The sequence below is a fragment of the Ictalurus punctatus genome, chromosome 8 (genome assembly GCF_001660625.3).
Source record: "Ictalurus punctatus breed USDA103 chromosome 8, Coco_2.0, whole genome shotgun sequence".
NCBI lineage: Eukaryota > Metazoa > Chordata > Actinopteri > Siluriformes > Ictaluridae > Ictalurus > Ictalurus punctatus.
Window position 1 is genome coordinate 15,752,844 of NC_030423.2, and position 16,109 is coordinate 15,768,952.

General features: G+C 36.4%; 1 protein-coding gene across 1 annotated transcript; it reads right to left on the reverse strand.

Annotated features, from left to right (window-relative positions):
- Positions 1 to 465: 465 nt before the first annotated feature.
- Positions 466 to 15,335, reverse strand: ctsf (cathepsin F). Its single transcript, XM_017474080.3, has 14 exons — positions 14,906 to 15,335; positions 14,241 to 14,360; positions 12,372 to 12,453; positions 11,300 to 11,358; positions 11,138 to 11,210; positions 10,824 to 10,937; positions 10,261 to 10,409; positions 9,381 to 9,477; positions 8,393 to 8,473; positions 8,112 to 8,231; positions 6,986 to 7,050; positions 4,707 to 4,797; positions 2,797 to 2,855; positions 466 to 1,390 (listed from the first exon to the last, which is right to left on the reverse strand). Exons 1-14 carry the CDS (start codon positions 15,131 to 15,133, stop codon positions 1,316 to 1,318), a joined length of 1,413 nt encoding a protein of 470 aa, XP_017329569.1. The 5' UTR covers positions 15,134 to 15,335; the 3' UTR covers positions 466 to 1,315.
- Between the last annotated feature and the right edge of the window lie 774 nt (positions 15,336 to 16,109).

The window sequence follows — 16,109 nt, forward strand, 5'->3', positions numbered from 1 at the left end:
AACAAACTCCAGTAAAGTCTCCACAAATGTAGCCTACAGTTTGTGCAGTTTTATAAGGAAATTACAGAAAGCTGTAAGTTTTATTGAGCATCTTGCAGAACCAGGCATAGTTCTTCTGGACATTTTGACTGTCACACTTGCTTCTTATTTTTGCAGCAAAATCCAGCAGCCATCATTATGTGTTTTTGTCTGAAAAGTGCCTCTTACGTAATATGCTGCTTTCTTTACTGACATACAAACATTCTTCTGTAACATTTAATTTTGTGCTGGAAAACGAATGTTTGGAAATCTAAAATGTTTTTGTGCTGACTCGATAATGTAGAAGTCATAAAATAAAAATCTATAACAAAGTTTGTATTAAAAAATAAATAGGGTACCTAAGACTTTTGCACAGCACTGTACATTCAGTTGAAAAGAATACTGCAGAGATTCATTATGGCAGTAAAAACAAAGAACAAATTCAAATACAGGTTTTATGACTTTATTCAGCGGATTGACCAAGAAGATTACCAAAGGGGAGGGACCTCTAAAACCATGCAAGAAGAAATTCTCAAAAAAGATCTCAAATGAAAGCTTGGACAATTAACAAATTAGTATTATGCCGCACTTTCTGTGTCATCATGAATAATAAACTTATACAGTACATATTTAGAATATATTTCACATACTGTGTTATGAGCACTTCAAACTGAGAGAAATCATTTCTGTTTCTTGGGAGCATAGTTATCTAATTGTAAATCAAAATTACAATGAAAAATTAATCTTAAACTACCACTTCTAATCAATATTATTTAATAACTTAAATATTGCAAAAAGTATTCATCATTATGTGGTAAGCAGCTTCCAAAATCCAGTAGTCAAATGCATACAATTAGAACTCAATGAAATCAATAAGCAAATATGAATTAATATTGATGTCACAGCAACACATTTAAAACTATTACTCAAATATTAGTTTAAAAGTAAGTACTTAAATTATAATGCAAACATGATAAAACACTAGTGTAAAGGTCTAACCTAATGATCTGAAGCTTCATGTCACAGGCTCAGAGATGTTGCACGTTATGTTTGTAACGGAAATGGAAGTTATATGAGGTACTGACACTTCATGAGGTACTGTGGTGTTTTCAACACGCAATAGTTATAGTACTAAATAAGAGTGAATACTTGAACACTTCACACGTCACAGCTTGAATAGGTTAGAACACTGTAAATATTTCTTGTGTATTTATGGATGGTTTTGTATGTGTGGTATGTGTCTTCACTACAAATGAACTATATCCTTGTTAACACGTGTATGTGCTCGCATAGGCTCCTAGTCAACCACCGCAGAGGAACACATCTTGTTAATTCCACACAGATTGGATCCTCTGTACAGGTAGTAGTAACCCTGAAAAGACACAAAAAAATTTATATACGTCACATAAACCTATCACATATATAAAAATTGGTAAAAGGAGTACACAAAGGTTTTGAATATCCTATATTTGAGCATTTTTGTTTAAATGACCTTGTTTTAATTACTCGGAAATGTGAAAATCTAACCAGGAAGCATGTACAAATCAATTAAGAAATATGTATTATTAAATGTTTAGTGAATTGAGAAATGCTACAAATTACTTTATTCTATTTGAACAATCTACATCTAATTGAAGAAAAGGCCAAAATCATGATCACTCAAGTTAGACACCTATAGCATGTCTAGCCATCCATCCGTTTTCCATACCAATTATCCTACACAGTGTCGCAGGGAGCCTGAAGCCTATGCCAGGGAACTTGTGGCACAAGGCGGGAGACACTCTGGATGGTGTGCCAACCCCTCGCAGGGCACAATCACACACACACACACACTATGGGCAATTTGGAAATGCCAATCTGTAATTAATACCTGCAATTAATGTCTTGGACTGGGGAAGAAAAACAGAGTACTTGGAGGAAACCAGGGAGAACATGCAAACTACGCACACACAGGGTGGAGGCGGTATTCGAACCCACAACCCTGGAGATGCGAGGCAAATGGGTAACCACCAAGCCCCCCCTATAGCATGTCACATATTTATATTTTACAGGTAATATAGCACTGTCTATGAGTCCTTTATCAATTGGCTTAAAGGGTTTACCCTCCAAATGTGTGCCTTTAATAAAGCACTCATTCAGACCAGTTAATAAGTTCCATAAAGATTTGGGTGTCTATATTTAATTCCTATTCCGTATAATTTGTTTAGTCTGTGGCAATAATAATGATTAAGTAAGGAATAAAACATGCTGGGGCATGCTGTTATAGTAAAATAATCAACAACAGGGTGGTGTCATGCATCCGTTATCACAACAAAGTGATTATTTTCCTATGAGAGCATGTCCTGAAATGTTTTATTCCACCTATACCGCAGCAATTTTACAACAATAATAATTTAGAATTTATTAATGAACAACGAATCATGCTATTTAACAACTACTATTTACGTTTAATGTAGTGGAACAACCATGAGACACGTTACTTCCAGTTGGCACTTATAGCAGTTCCCTCACCAGCTTCTGTTTTCTCCCTCTTTAAAATAATAAATGTTATAAACTATAATAAGGCATATGAACGTTGGACCAATAGTGTGTAAATACAGTACTCCTTTACCAAATATTACAGCTGTATTAAGAACCGGATCTCAAATAATAATATTCAGCTAAATAAGCTTAACGTTGTTTAAAAACTGATTAAGCAAACACTCTGTCATTCAACTTTGGTATATAGGGCTAGATATTTTCAAGTGAACACAGGTCTAGCATTGATGTGTCCCTTACATGCTCTCCGTAGTCTTCTCCCCAACTGTTCTTAATGGCCCAGAATGGTACGCCGTTACCTGTGCACAAAAAAGCAGAGACAATTTATGCTTAACAAAAATTACAAAATGACCAATGATTAAAACAAAAGATTTGTAGAATGAGAAAAAAAGAGAACCATGTGAAACAGGTCCTGAAGCTGAGGCTGATTTTAAGACAAGATTCTTTTATATTTATCTTTCTATATGGTGTCCCAAAAGTCTCAATACATAGGGGATATGATCACTTTTAAGCAAAATGTAACTTTATTTACAAAACATCACATGATTTCTTTGTAAACGCACAGTCATCTTTCCCACTAATGATGAAATCGTGGTGTAATTACATGCCCATTGCAACCTTGCAACAGCTTCCCGATCCAGCCATGAGAATGATTTAAATATGTTCTTCTATTGTCAAACGCATTCTTAAAGGCTATCTGAAAAAATATACAGTTGTGCTCATAATTTTTGGCAAATAATAAATAGTTATTATTTTGCTTAAAGATCTTTTTTAAATTTCATTTAGTACTGCCCTTCAGAAGATACATAAGATATTTATGATAAGAAGATATATTAGATATGTTTCCTAGAAGACGAAATAATAACAATTTACACCAATCATTCTGTTTAAAAGTTTACACACCCCTGGCTCTTAATGTATCCTTGAGCATCAGTGAATATTTGTAGCTTTTTAAATAGTTGTGTACGAATCCCTCAATTGTCTTCAGTATGAAAAGATGGATCTCAACATCATATAGTCACTGTTGGAAAGGAGTCAAATATGCAGACGATGCTGGAAAATCAAAGAATGTGCAGGACCTGGAGGATTTTTCCTGAAGAACAGTGGGCAGTTTAACTGCTCAGGACAAACAAGGGACTCATGAACAACTATCACAAAACATCCAGGTAACAACATACAGTATTAAAAACCAAGGGTATGGAAACTTTTGAATTGGTTTATTTATGTAAATTCAGTTATTATTGTGTCTTGTGTACTATATGTAAACATCTGATATGTGAAATAGCTTATTCAGGGCAAAAAAAACAAAATGCAATTTTTATGATCCCTCTTATTTTTACTAAATTAACACAGGTATACATACATAGGTGTATGTAAACTTATATACAATATAAACCAAGTATGAAAAATCATGGTTTTCATTGCAATTGCAGTTCACCTCACAGACAGCAGAGGCAGCATAGTGCATCTCTTGCTTTCTGCCTGAAGGCGTTCAAAAAGAAGAGGAAAAAAAACCCTGTCAGGGAATTAGAAGAGCCACACCCATAGCTCTCATTCTGTAACATGAGTCACAAAATCCCAAGTTGCTTTTGATGGTAATCTTAACTGACATGCGACTGATCGATAGTTTAAGTGAGCTTCTTAAACTTAAGCTGTTTGATAAGAAATTAACATAAACTCTAATATTCTCACCTGATCATTTTTCCAGTAGGAACACATTTTCTGAGGTCAAACATTTCGTTGGAAAAGGGGTTAAAAAAAGTCTAACAAAAATCACAAAGTGAAATAACGGTTCACTTCCTCACATTAAGCAATATTTTACAAGGCTTTGTAAAACTTATCCGCAGTGTTTCACAAATTAGCCCCGAGCCTGCCACTCAACGTTTTTGCTCTTGATCAGCTCCTAACACACTAGAACCAGGTGTACAGTGTTGCTTTGTATAGGATGAACTGAGAGCAAAAAAATGTAAACCATATGAGGGAACCAGGTGATGTTCCTTGGTTTTAAAAACATTTAAATCAAAATTGCGAGGCATCATCATACATTAGCAGTTCAATGTGGTCAATTTTACAGTGTTTCAAACCACATGGTTATGACTATGCGCTAAAGGTTTATTGATTTGTGCAAATATAGGGAAAATATCACTCACGGTCTCCATATCCGACAAGTAGCACAGCGTGATCGATCATCCAGGGGTTGCATAGAATCTTCAGAGGGTGAGACACTCCCTTTCTGTAGAACTACACACACATGAACAGACTGAGTCAAAAGAGTATTACTGAAAACTACATATACTGTTTTATTATACATTACAAAAATACTGTGCTTTATACTGTCACTGCACTGTAATGCTGGTTTTTATAAATAAATAAATAAATCAAACACAATTTCAAGTTCTGGAGTCAATTAAATCAAATCCCTGGAACAGCCAATTCTATTTTGTCATTTCAGGATTTTGTACTTTTGTCCAGCGGTAAAATGCAAAAGTGTATCCTGACAAAAGGATGAAAAGTTTCCTATCAAGTGTCTCGTTTTTTGGCAACATTGTATAGAAAGGTTTAGAATTCTCAGATGCACAAATAAACTGGGATTGATCAAATGTATGTAAGAAGGCAATACGCACAAGCGTATGCAATGAAGATTAATAAATACCAGTTCAGCATATTTGCAGTATGTGTACATCAAAACTACATGTAAACCACAATTAACCATATATGGTACTTTGGCATTGCTTCAAATGGTATCAGAAAAGAACTCTGACATTTTGTTAAACAAACTAACTTTTTTCTGAAGCAAAGTGTTAGATTTTGAATAGTAACATTGGTAATTAAGCTGTGCTGTTTAATATTTGTCTATTTGTCTGTCATTTTTACTGTAATAAATTTTACGTTGAACATTAAAAAAAAAGCAACATATCACAAGTCAGCTGCTCGTTCACTGAATGTGTACCTTTGGGATTTATATAACTGACTTAATTTCACTTTAATTGTGACCTGAATGATTGACATCAGGGATATCTGAGATTGCGTGGAAGTCCTTTTTTACAGTCCTTCTTTGATTGGTGTAAGATCATTTGGAAATTATGATGGCACCCAAAAATGTGTGTACATCTTTATTCAATGAGGTTTGTAGAATACGCATTTTATCTTGATATGTGCCTGTAGTCAAAAACACTATGTTGAAAACAATTACACAGGTATTGCATTGCTGCACCTTGTTTCCCTCATCAGCATAGGTGTGACTCAGAACTGTGACTCAGAACTGACGAAAGAACTGACGAAAGATATGCATTAGCAGTGGTTTTAGGAGCGGTTGTGAAAAACCTCAGGGCTTACAGCTCAGAGATCAGTCTGTTTGCTAAAACATGCTTGGCATGAGACATCCTCTAATGAAGCGAGAAGGGTCACATATGACGAGTCCGTTAAACACAAGTCAGTGTTTGTATTAAACAGTAATTGCACTTAATTGGAAATCAGTAATGGATTGGAGAGATAATTCTAATTATTAGCAGTCCAGAATCACAGTCTTGAGCCAAAGCATACATACATACACAAATCTAAGCAAACTTTCATTTGGAGAAATCCCATATTTTGCATTGAAAAGTTCATACACACATATAACACACATCTGCTTATGCGCTATTGATATAGGGCCCTGGTGTAAATTAGTGCCATACATGCTCCTCCAAGTATACTGTTGTAGTTTTTCCCTACAGAATTAGGATACTTTAAACTGTCATAGCTTGTTGTTTTGTTTTGTTTTTTCATTATTCTCAAAAATCCTTTTTTTTTTTAATTAATAATTTTTTAGAAATATTTTTGACCTTTTATACATGACAATTTATGACATTTGTGTCAGTTGTCAAAGAATTATTCAGGCAATCTAAGTGTTTTCCTTCTTCCACATTATCAACTTTTGTGCAAATCTGGCAACCCTGATATTTACAAACTCATTCATTAAATTCTGTACATCTAACAAGAATCCAACATGCTAAATATTAATTTTGTGACACTACTAATTTTTTAAGTGTTACAGGAGATGCAGTTGACCAGATAAAATGGAATTAATTTAAATAACACTTTTATACAAAGCAGTCCTTTCATTAGTGTAAAATCAACTCTCACATCAGCCATGTACTGTATATTGTTTGGTTTGATTCCCATTTCCATCCTTTTAAACAGCAGTATGCGCCCCATGCAGACGATATGTAGTAGGAGTTCTGAGGTGCAGTCTGCATGATGACCTAGCTAAGTTAAATGAACATTAAAGCCGGACGTTTCACAAGTGCATTCTGTAGCTACAAAAATGAAAAAATTGCAATCACCTGACAGCCATGAGTCAAGTCATAAAGATCCTTACAGCTGTCTTATTACTACTGGTGCTTGTGCTTCTGGAATGTCATATAGGAATTTACAAAGAGTGTATTACCTGCATCGCAAAAGCATTGAGGGCAGCAGAGACAGGGCCATTCTCAGCCAGCCAAGCAGCAATATCTGAACACACACACCCACACACACACACACACACACACACACATATTAGATTTTGCTTTGTTATTATGTTTATTTGTAGGGCTGGGCTATATGACAAATATCATATCACGATACTTTTTGTATGATACACAATGCATATCAAGATTTATAATTTAGCTACCAAACTGTCCGCTAAACACTAACACAATAAACAAAAAACTGTTCAACTGAGTTTGATGATAATTTTCTTTAATGCCTACAAAGACAAAGAAGATTAAGTTGTTTTAAAAAAAAAAAAAAAAAAGTCAAAACAGCGGCATCCATTCAGTACCGTTTAATTTGTAATTATTAAAAAATTCATCACCATGCCAACGTTATCTCAGAAAAGTGTATCACGAAATCATTCATCACGATATTAATATTATATTGCTATATCGCCCACCCTATTTATATGTACACTAATTATACAATCATTATTCTGATTCAAGTGGTCGATTAAACAAGACACCATGCTATCTTATACTAGATTAAAACCATTTGTGTACTGTAAATCTGATCATTTCATTTTTCTTAATACATGCATGTGTGCATGATCTGATAAGAGATAGACAGCATTAGACATGTTAGTCCCAAAGAAGGCAACATTTTGTCATGTCTGCAATTAAAAATAAATAAATAAATGAAATTTGTAAGAGTAAAGAAACTCTACGATACTCAGACCCATCTGTAATAATAATAATAATAATAATAATAATAATAATAAAAGAAGAATTTTACATTTAATTTCAAAATCTCTAGAAACCTATACAATTATAAACCCATGAAAAATTACAGTGCAATTATTTTTCAAATAATTGAAAAATAAATCAATTATTGAACCGGAGTCATACAGTTATCATGTGAATGCTGATCGAATCATTGACAAAATCAGATTTGTCAGATTTTGTAAATGTACTATCCTAAATAAAACAATTACCATCAGCAAAAATATTTTATTATAGTGTATAAATATAAGGTATACCTGTTTGTCAGTGAATATTTGGATACACAGTGTGTTATAGTACCCGTCTGCCTTTCCTCACCGTTTTCGTCCTTGGGCAGTTCTACAGAGCTGTTGATGTAGGCCACCACTTTCCCAGAGGAGAACTCACAACCCTGCTTGTGTCCTGTGTAGCTGTAGTCTATCTCTGTCTCAAGACCCCCTGCAAAGGGATCGACATATATTAGATAGTTGTCTGATAATGATTTTAACATCATGAATGGAATTACACAGTGTATAAGTAGTATTCAAATATGCGTTATGCATTACTGGTACACTGTTCTAAATTATTCTTTGATTTTTGCTTTATTTACAATTTCTTACCAAGGTTTTCAATAGCTTCATATGCGTTGGATGGAAGTCCGCCGCCACATGCTTGATCCAGCTTATCACAGTCCACCAACTCTGAAACACACACACACACGCACGCACGCACGCACACACACACACACACACACACACACACACACACACACACACACACACACACACACACACACACACACACACACACACACACACACACACACACACACACACGTAAACCTGTGTCTTTCTATACAGTGAAAAGGTGTGTTTCATTGAATTTTATCCCACAGTGCTGTTGAATTCTTGGATCTGATGGTCAAAAGGTGTTGATTAATTGTCTAATATAAAAGTAGCTCTGCTAACACTGCTGGATTTTATTCAAAAGACAAGTTTATGTTAATGCGCTCGTTCAAATATGTTAGAATTTCTATAGTAACAACTCATACACAGGGATATACACAGTTCCACATAGTCTGAGGCTAAAATATGTTAGTTAACAAAGAAAAAGAGATTATTGACTGGATGAAGATTTTTTTTGCATGGAGACGTTTATTTAGTCTCAGGTGTCAGTGGATTGTAACCATCAGTAAGCTTTCCACCATGGGAAAGCGTTCAGGAATGGGGCCTTCCGTTTTTTCAGTAATATGACGAGTTGCGCATTTGTATTATTAACTTCAAGAAAGAGAGAAAAATATGGATGATTAGTGAATGAGTGTTTATAGCCAATATAACATAAGTGAACATGAACTGTAACAGTAAACTGATATAAAATATGTCCAGTCCTTCATAAATAAATTAAAAATCGCAGTCACTGGCAAACTGCTGCGGTATAAGATAACACACTTCATGGCTGTGGGAACAGTAATTCGATTTTGCATCAGGGCACGTCACAATACTCTGACATTTCTTATTATTTTAACAGCATGCCCTATAGTGTTTTACTCATTATGTAATTAAAAATATTATTTATTCATTACAATTTCCTTTATGAATAAATTCTCACCTTGCTCTGAGAGGGACAGCAGTTGTCCAGTTTTCTTGAACCACTGGCCTTCAATGTTCCCAGTGACAGAGAAAGCCCAGCATGAACCACATAAGCCCTGAACCAGACACAACATTCATCAAACATCACAAACAACTGTTATCTCCATGAAACTAATGGATGATCAACGAGCATCCTCTACCAGATGCCAAAAAATGTCATAAAAATGTCATTCCGCCTGTTTTGGAGGTGTCTGTGTTCTGCATCGAGTTTATTTGTGTTGTCAGACTTCACAGTAGTGCTAAATGGTTCGTATGACAGTAGATACTCAGAGCTTTAAGAATTTGCAGTTTCATAAGTATTTCTTCTTTTAACTAGCCTACAAGTTTTAATGTTTTAATTTTATTTTGGCAGTTTTATCTAGTGTTTTACTCTCAAATAAGCTTCAGTTGTGCTGTCTGTTTTATCTCTGTACCAGTGTTATTGTGCAGGGGGCTCACACCCTTCCCCTTTCACATTGCCCTGCTCGCCATCAGCTAAACACAGAGTCACGATACTCTACACACAGACACCCAACAGTGTCCTGACTAATGTTATGACAGACTTGCAATAAAATAATCCATTTGTTTATACTGATTGAAAATCTGGCAGAAAGGAACGACAGTGTACTGCGAGAAGGGGTTAATGAATTATAGTTTTCAGGCGCATTTTCTCTGCAGGATCCACCAGCGCTGATTGGTTTCAGATTCAGAATAGTTCATACATGGCCAAAAAGACTATTCGGTTTCTATAAACAGATGAAAAATGATTCTTTAGTCATTATGATCCATAATTCAAGCATATATCCTGACTGGTTAGCTGAGCACAAATTCTTCCCATTAGTTGGTTCATTATCTCTGACCTGGTTCTTGACATTATTGACAGCTCCGTGTTCTCGCCAGTCCCAGCTGTCCGGAGCGGCCTTACTTGCTGGAGCTGCTGGCTTCATCTGTTTCTGTAGGCTCCACTGATTCAACATGGGGTTCAGGTAAATCATCCTGAACTCATTCTCTACATCAGAGACAGAGAGAAAGAGAGAGGGAGAAAGAGAGAATGGTCATTTTCAATTCTACTCCCTCACCATCATTTTTAACAGAGCAGAAGGAGAGCAGTGTTTTGGCAACAGCATGTATCAGCCTGTAATAGTGTGCAGGACAAGCACACACACACACAGACACACACACACACACACACACATACATACATACACACACACAGAATCGTACAATGTCTTGTGGATTAGGGTTAAAGGTTAGGACAATGCTTATAGGAGGAGTTGGATCAGATCCAGCTCCACCCCCTGGACTTCTGATCTCCTAATTCTGACTGAACGATAATAAGTAAGAAATGCCAGGTCTTTAAAATATTTACTAGCAATGGATACCAGTGTCATGAGAATATGATAACTCATGGATCAACACACACCTGTAAGGTCGCTGAATTTGGTAACACCATACTCCACTGTTCCCTGGTCCAGAGCCTGCAGGGTCTGCGCTGTTTTCAGATTCTGCTGGAAAATACGCAGACGCTTCTCAGCCTCTGCAGGAGTCAAGGGTTACATTTAAACATTTCCTTAGAGCTCAGCCTTCTTTTGGAATGATATATTTGTATCAATATTTAAAGCATCACATTTATAAGGACAGAATATTGTGTGCGATTTTCAAGAGGAGTAATGCTCGTCAAATAGTGAGTTTTTTTGTATGATGAGTAAATACTGTGGATACAACGTGGACAATTACCTTCCTGAGAGGTATACGTGCGGTTGTACTTGACCATGAAGTCTTTGAACTGCATCAGAAGGTCTACAGTTTCCTGAAGGTAACATTTCGTGTTATATAGATTATCTGTAAATTGTAATTGCTTATTATCACACAAAAACATGTGTATTTTCTTCACTTTACCTGGGTGGGCTTGTCACGAGACAGAGGGACACTCACAACCTTTTTAGTCTCCTTTGGAACTGAAAAATGAAGCGGAGGTCAGTAAAATGGTGCCATCAACTATTTATTTATAATTATATTATTCATAACTAGGAGAATATTTCTGGTTCAGCTCATACTATTTATTCTGAATCTCTTGAAAGCCTTCATTTCAATGTGGTATAATCTAATATAGTAGGCAACATTATTGTTCACAGGTGGACACACAGCAGGGCAAATCTGATTTTAGGGTTTGGTTGGATTGGTTGTTAAAGTAATGACAGAGGTGTACATATGACGAGCACAGAGCAGGCAACACTTGGCTACTTATCTGACTACCAAACAGAGATTTCTCTGTGGATTATGTTTAACATAAGGCATTCAGTACTGGATCTGAGTGTAAGCGATTATTTTCAACCATGTTTAATCATACATTTCCACTGTCACCAAAAGCCACACACCAAAAGAACAACAAAACTTGTGAAATTTGATCCATAAATCTGACTAGTAAACATACATTCTGCTTCAGGAGGTGATTTATCCTGGACAGGGCCACAGTGAATCCAGAACCTATCCCAAGAACACTAGGCACAAGACAGGAATACACACCGGATGGAACGCCAGTCCACTGAAGGGCACCATGCGCACACACATTCGCACCTAGGGCCAATTTAGCATAACCAATCTACCTACTGCCATGGTTTTAGGAGATAGGAAGAAACCAGAGAACCAGGAGGAACCTCACATGGACACAGGGGGAAGAACACTAAATGTGAAACTCCACACAGTAACCTTAGCTTAGGACCAAATCAGGAACCCTGGAGCTCTATACAGCAACACTCCCCACTGCACTGCCATGCCATGAAGGCTTGTTTGTAAGACATTTTAATAGAAAATGTGACTTGAAAAGATGTAAAAGATGTGAAAATCTTCTGTGCTGAAATGCCGACAGGGAATCTGTAGCTGTCAGTACAGAGTGGTGCGATTTTACTGTTCTTTTACCATTTAATACTGTGTGTGTGTGTGTGTGTGTGTGAGTTGAGAGAGCACAGACCTGCAGGCTGACATTTCTGTTTGAGTAGAGTGGACTTGTTCTCCCAGGGAATGTTCCACACTTCAAACAAACACACCTCCGTCTTAAAGAGAGAAAGAGAAAGAGACAGAGAGAGAGAGAAAAGAGAGATAGAGAAAGAGAGAAAGAGAGAGAGAGAGAGAGAGAGAGGGGGGGGGGTCACAGATAGTGAGAGCAACCCACTTTTAATTAGAAATTTAAAATAATTAAGAAAACAAAGAAGATTCATTAGTTTCATAATTAGCCTGACAAGAACAGTAAATATGGAAATATTATTCATCACAGGATCCTTAACCACATGATCTGAGTCAGATATGAAGAAAAACAGGATGAGCAAAAAGTTCCAGTTGTCAGTGTGTTCAATATGAGCAACTGAAGTAATGTTTGTTTGTAGGAATGGATTACAGGTTTTACCTTTTGCATAAGGACCTGGGGAACACAACAGAAAAAGGAGACCAGAGGAGACATATCTACCCTTAAATACTGAACATAAGCAAAACTGTTTCTAATAGCTGATCATTTACAACATTAGACGAAAACTAAGATTCAGTTCTATTATAAGATGATATGTATGTAAAGTTCTTACATATACCCATATCCTCTCAGGAAAGATTTACTTGTTTGATATGTAGATTTGTATTGTTATATTGTATTGATTTGGAATTTTTGTATTCATTTATTTGTTAAGCACATTGGGAGTTTACTGTAACTTCTATTCTATTGCAGTGGGTTGCAAAATTAACCACATTTTAATTGTGATCATTTTGTATTTGTTTTTTTATTGGCACATGCTCCCTATATAAGAATTTACTCCGAAATAAGCTGAATAATTGTAATAACTGAAAATAATTTTTGTATATAGCTATTATTAGGGGGGCCAAGAAGTGAAGGTGTGTAAATCTTGGTAGGGAACTTCAGGACCATGCCCTGAGGCTATGCAACAAATTTCCACTTACTGGCCAAAAGTTACAATAATGTGCCAAAAATACTTCCATCTAAGTGCCATTTTTGCTCCTCCTCCTCCTCCATATTTTCATCGTGAGACGGGTCTAAACAATTGTCTACTGCCATTCTAGCCTTTCAGTGTGCTATTATACAGACAACACATGACTGACAGGGTTTAATATCAAATAGCATTTTTATAGAGCAATTTTCAATAAAAAAAATAAAATAAATAACAAAAACACAATATATGATAGATATAAGTTTGGTACAGATACTTATACAAAGTTCGGAAAAATGCCCAGACTGATAAGAAAAAACATAAATACCTTAGATGTTTTTAAATTGCAAGAAGAAAGAAAGTTTCAGGTCAGAGAAGTAACAATCATGACCACAGGTCAGATTAGCAACATACACCACCACAGGTGCAGCAGCAATGCCACCCTACTGCTCATTTGTTCATCTAGACCTTTTCTCCTACAGTCAGAGAATTCCACTACAAAACATACACATCATGAGTTCTACAAGCCACTCTTCAATCACCTTGCATAATGTTATGGCTCTGCTTTCCTGTGATTCCTTAGGCAGCAACTGTGCAGCTCACTGAGTCAGGGTGCTTGGCCCACAAAAATGCTGCTTGCAGCTTTCATTATTATTATTATTATTATTATTATTATTATTATTATTATTATTATTATTCAGCAACAGCTTTATCCTGGTTAGGGTGTCAATAAATGTGGAGTATATTCTGGAAACACTGGGGATGAGGTGGGAATATATACTGAACAGTATGCATGACTATTATTATTATTATTATTATTATTATTATTATTATTATTATTTATTATTATTATTATTATTATTATTATTATTATTCATCCACTCCATCCTATAGTCAGGTTTGTTCACCTTCTGTTTGTGTGACTCTTGGAAAAATTCACACTCCTCAGGAACATGCAGCTCTGCAGACTTCTTACACTGAGTTCTTCCAGTCTCTACAGTGATGCTGTATCTCACTCCCTTCACAAGCTGTTCAAAACACACAGGAGAGAGAGAGAGAGAGAGAGAGAGAGAGAGAGAGAGAGAGAGAGAGAGAGAGAGAGAAATAATAATTATACACGGGTATACTACTTATGTTTAAACATGTGCTATAGAAGCCCCGGTTGTGCTTATAACTGTGTAATAACATGTTTTATTTCACCACAAGTGTGCAATACCAGGAAAGACGCAGTGTAAGCGATAATAACTTACACAATCGCCTTACAGAACTACAGGCTGAAGCCACAATCTTACAACACAAAGTTTGGGCTGGGCCACTGGCTCTGCCACAGCATGTTGCGCAAAATGAGCGCAGGGTGGAGGCACACGAACATGTTGTGGCTGTGCGGCTTAATCACTGTATGTTTTTGTTTAACACGCAAAATCATTGCCTTGTTGACAAAGCCACAAACTAGCTGCTGTCCCTTAAACGCAGAAAACGAACTGCAGCCTAATGCCATCTGTGTAAAGAAATATACATGTGAACAATAAACATGAGTGCATAAATAGAATATGAAGAAAATGCAGTGCGTCACCTGTCTGGTAGCAGATATGATCTTACTGACTCTGCGGATGTGCATTCCGTTAGACAGCTGGTTGTAGCGATCTTCAGCGAATTTGAGTGCTTTAAGAAGTCCCGGGTCCGAGTCGGACAAATGCACTGGAGCTCCTGCAGTCTCAATGCGTCCATCATCATCTCCTCTCACAACCGCGCACACACACACAGCCAGGACGAGGCAGCGGCTAAGGCCCAGATCCATCATGTCCAGCCCAAAGTGCAGAAAGGGACCGAGGTTAGATCAGGGTTTGTTTTAATTAAAGTCCGCAGACAGTGTTTGTTGTTCCTGTTAAAGACCGATCGTCTGGCGCAGCTTCAGCGGATTACTGAACTGCCCCAAACAAACATGGCGCCTGAAGCCTCTTTGACATTGTAATGCTTTACCTCGCTTAATGGCGTGATTGGGGCAATGCTGCTAATAGAGTGGCGCAGGGATGACGTAATTTTGTACTGGAACCCGGAAGTCAGCATCACACCGGTTCCCTCGACAAAAACCCAATAGGATTTTCCTATAAACTATTGGATTTTCGAAAGAAAAAAAAAAAGCTATAAGATCAAAAAAAAAGTTTACAATGCTAACACGTTTTGTCCATCAAAATAATTTTCACAAATGAACACAACTTTTACGAAGTTTGAAGCCTAAATACAATAGCCAGAAATAAAAAGATAAACGAACAAAATCACCAGTGTTAAAATTAACACCCACAGTGTTTATATGAGTCCATTGGACTCATATAAACACCCATAAATCTGGGTGTTAATTCAACACTAGGGATTTTACTGTGTACACCATGACTTGACTTCAATGTCACCATCACCAAACTTTGCCAAACTTGATTTTAAAACATTTTCCATGATACACATTTACTCTGTGGATGAATATTTTTTTAGGAATTGTGCACAGCATACCTGAACCAGTTTATCTACAACGTTATTTTTTTTTTCCTGTTCAGCGTGATGACGTTTAATGTCCCCGACAACGTCTGTAGTCCCAGTTAGCAACTTTTTAGCAACCGCCTTTTTCAATACACGTAAAAGCTTTAAAAATCATACAGGGGTATTACTGGTATATTTAATGTCATAGAATAAAACGTGAATATATTTTGAACTTGTGTTCATGTGACAAATTGAAATGTGATATGCTCTATGCTGTAACAAGGTATAGCAGATTCAAATTCATG

What these genes read in the sequence shown, in the direction of transcription:
- ctsf (XM_017474080.3), bottom strand. Translation starts at nt 15,133, where the DNA reads ATGATGGATCTGGGCCTTAGCCGCTGCCTCGTCCTGGCTGTGTGTGTG. An exon ending in GCTGTCCCTCTCAGAGCAAG is followed by an intron (nt 8,474 to 9,380) that starts GTGAGAATTTAT and finishes TGTGTGTTTCAG; the next exon opens with AGTTGGTGGACTGTGATAAG. An exon ending in ACTGCCCAAGGACGAAAACG is followed by an intron (nt 7,051 to 8,111) that starts GTGAGGAAAGGC and finishes GTGTGTGTTCAG; the next exon opens with ATATTGCTGCTTGGCTGGCT.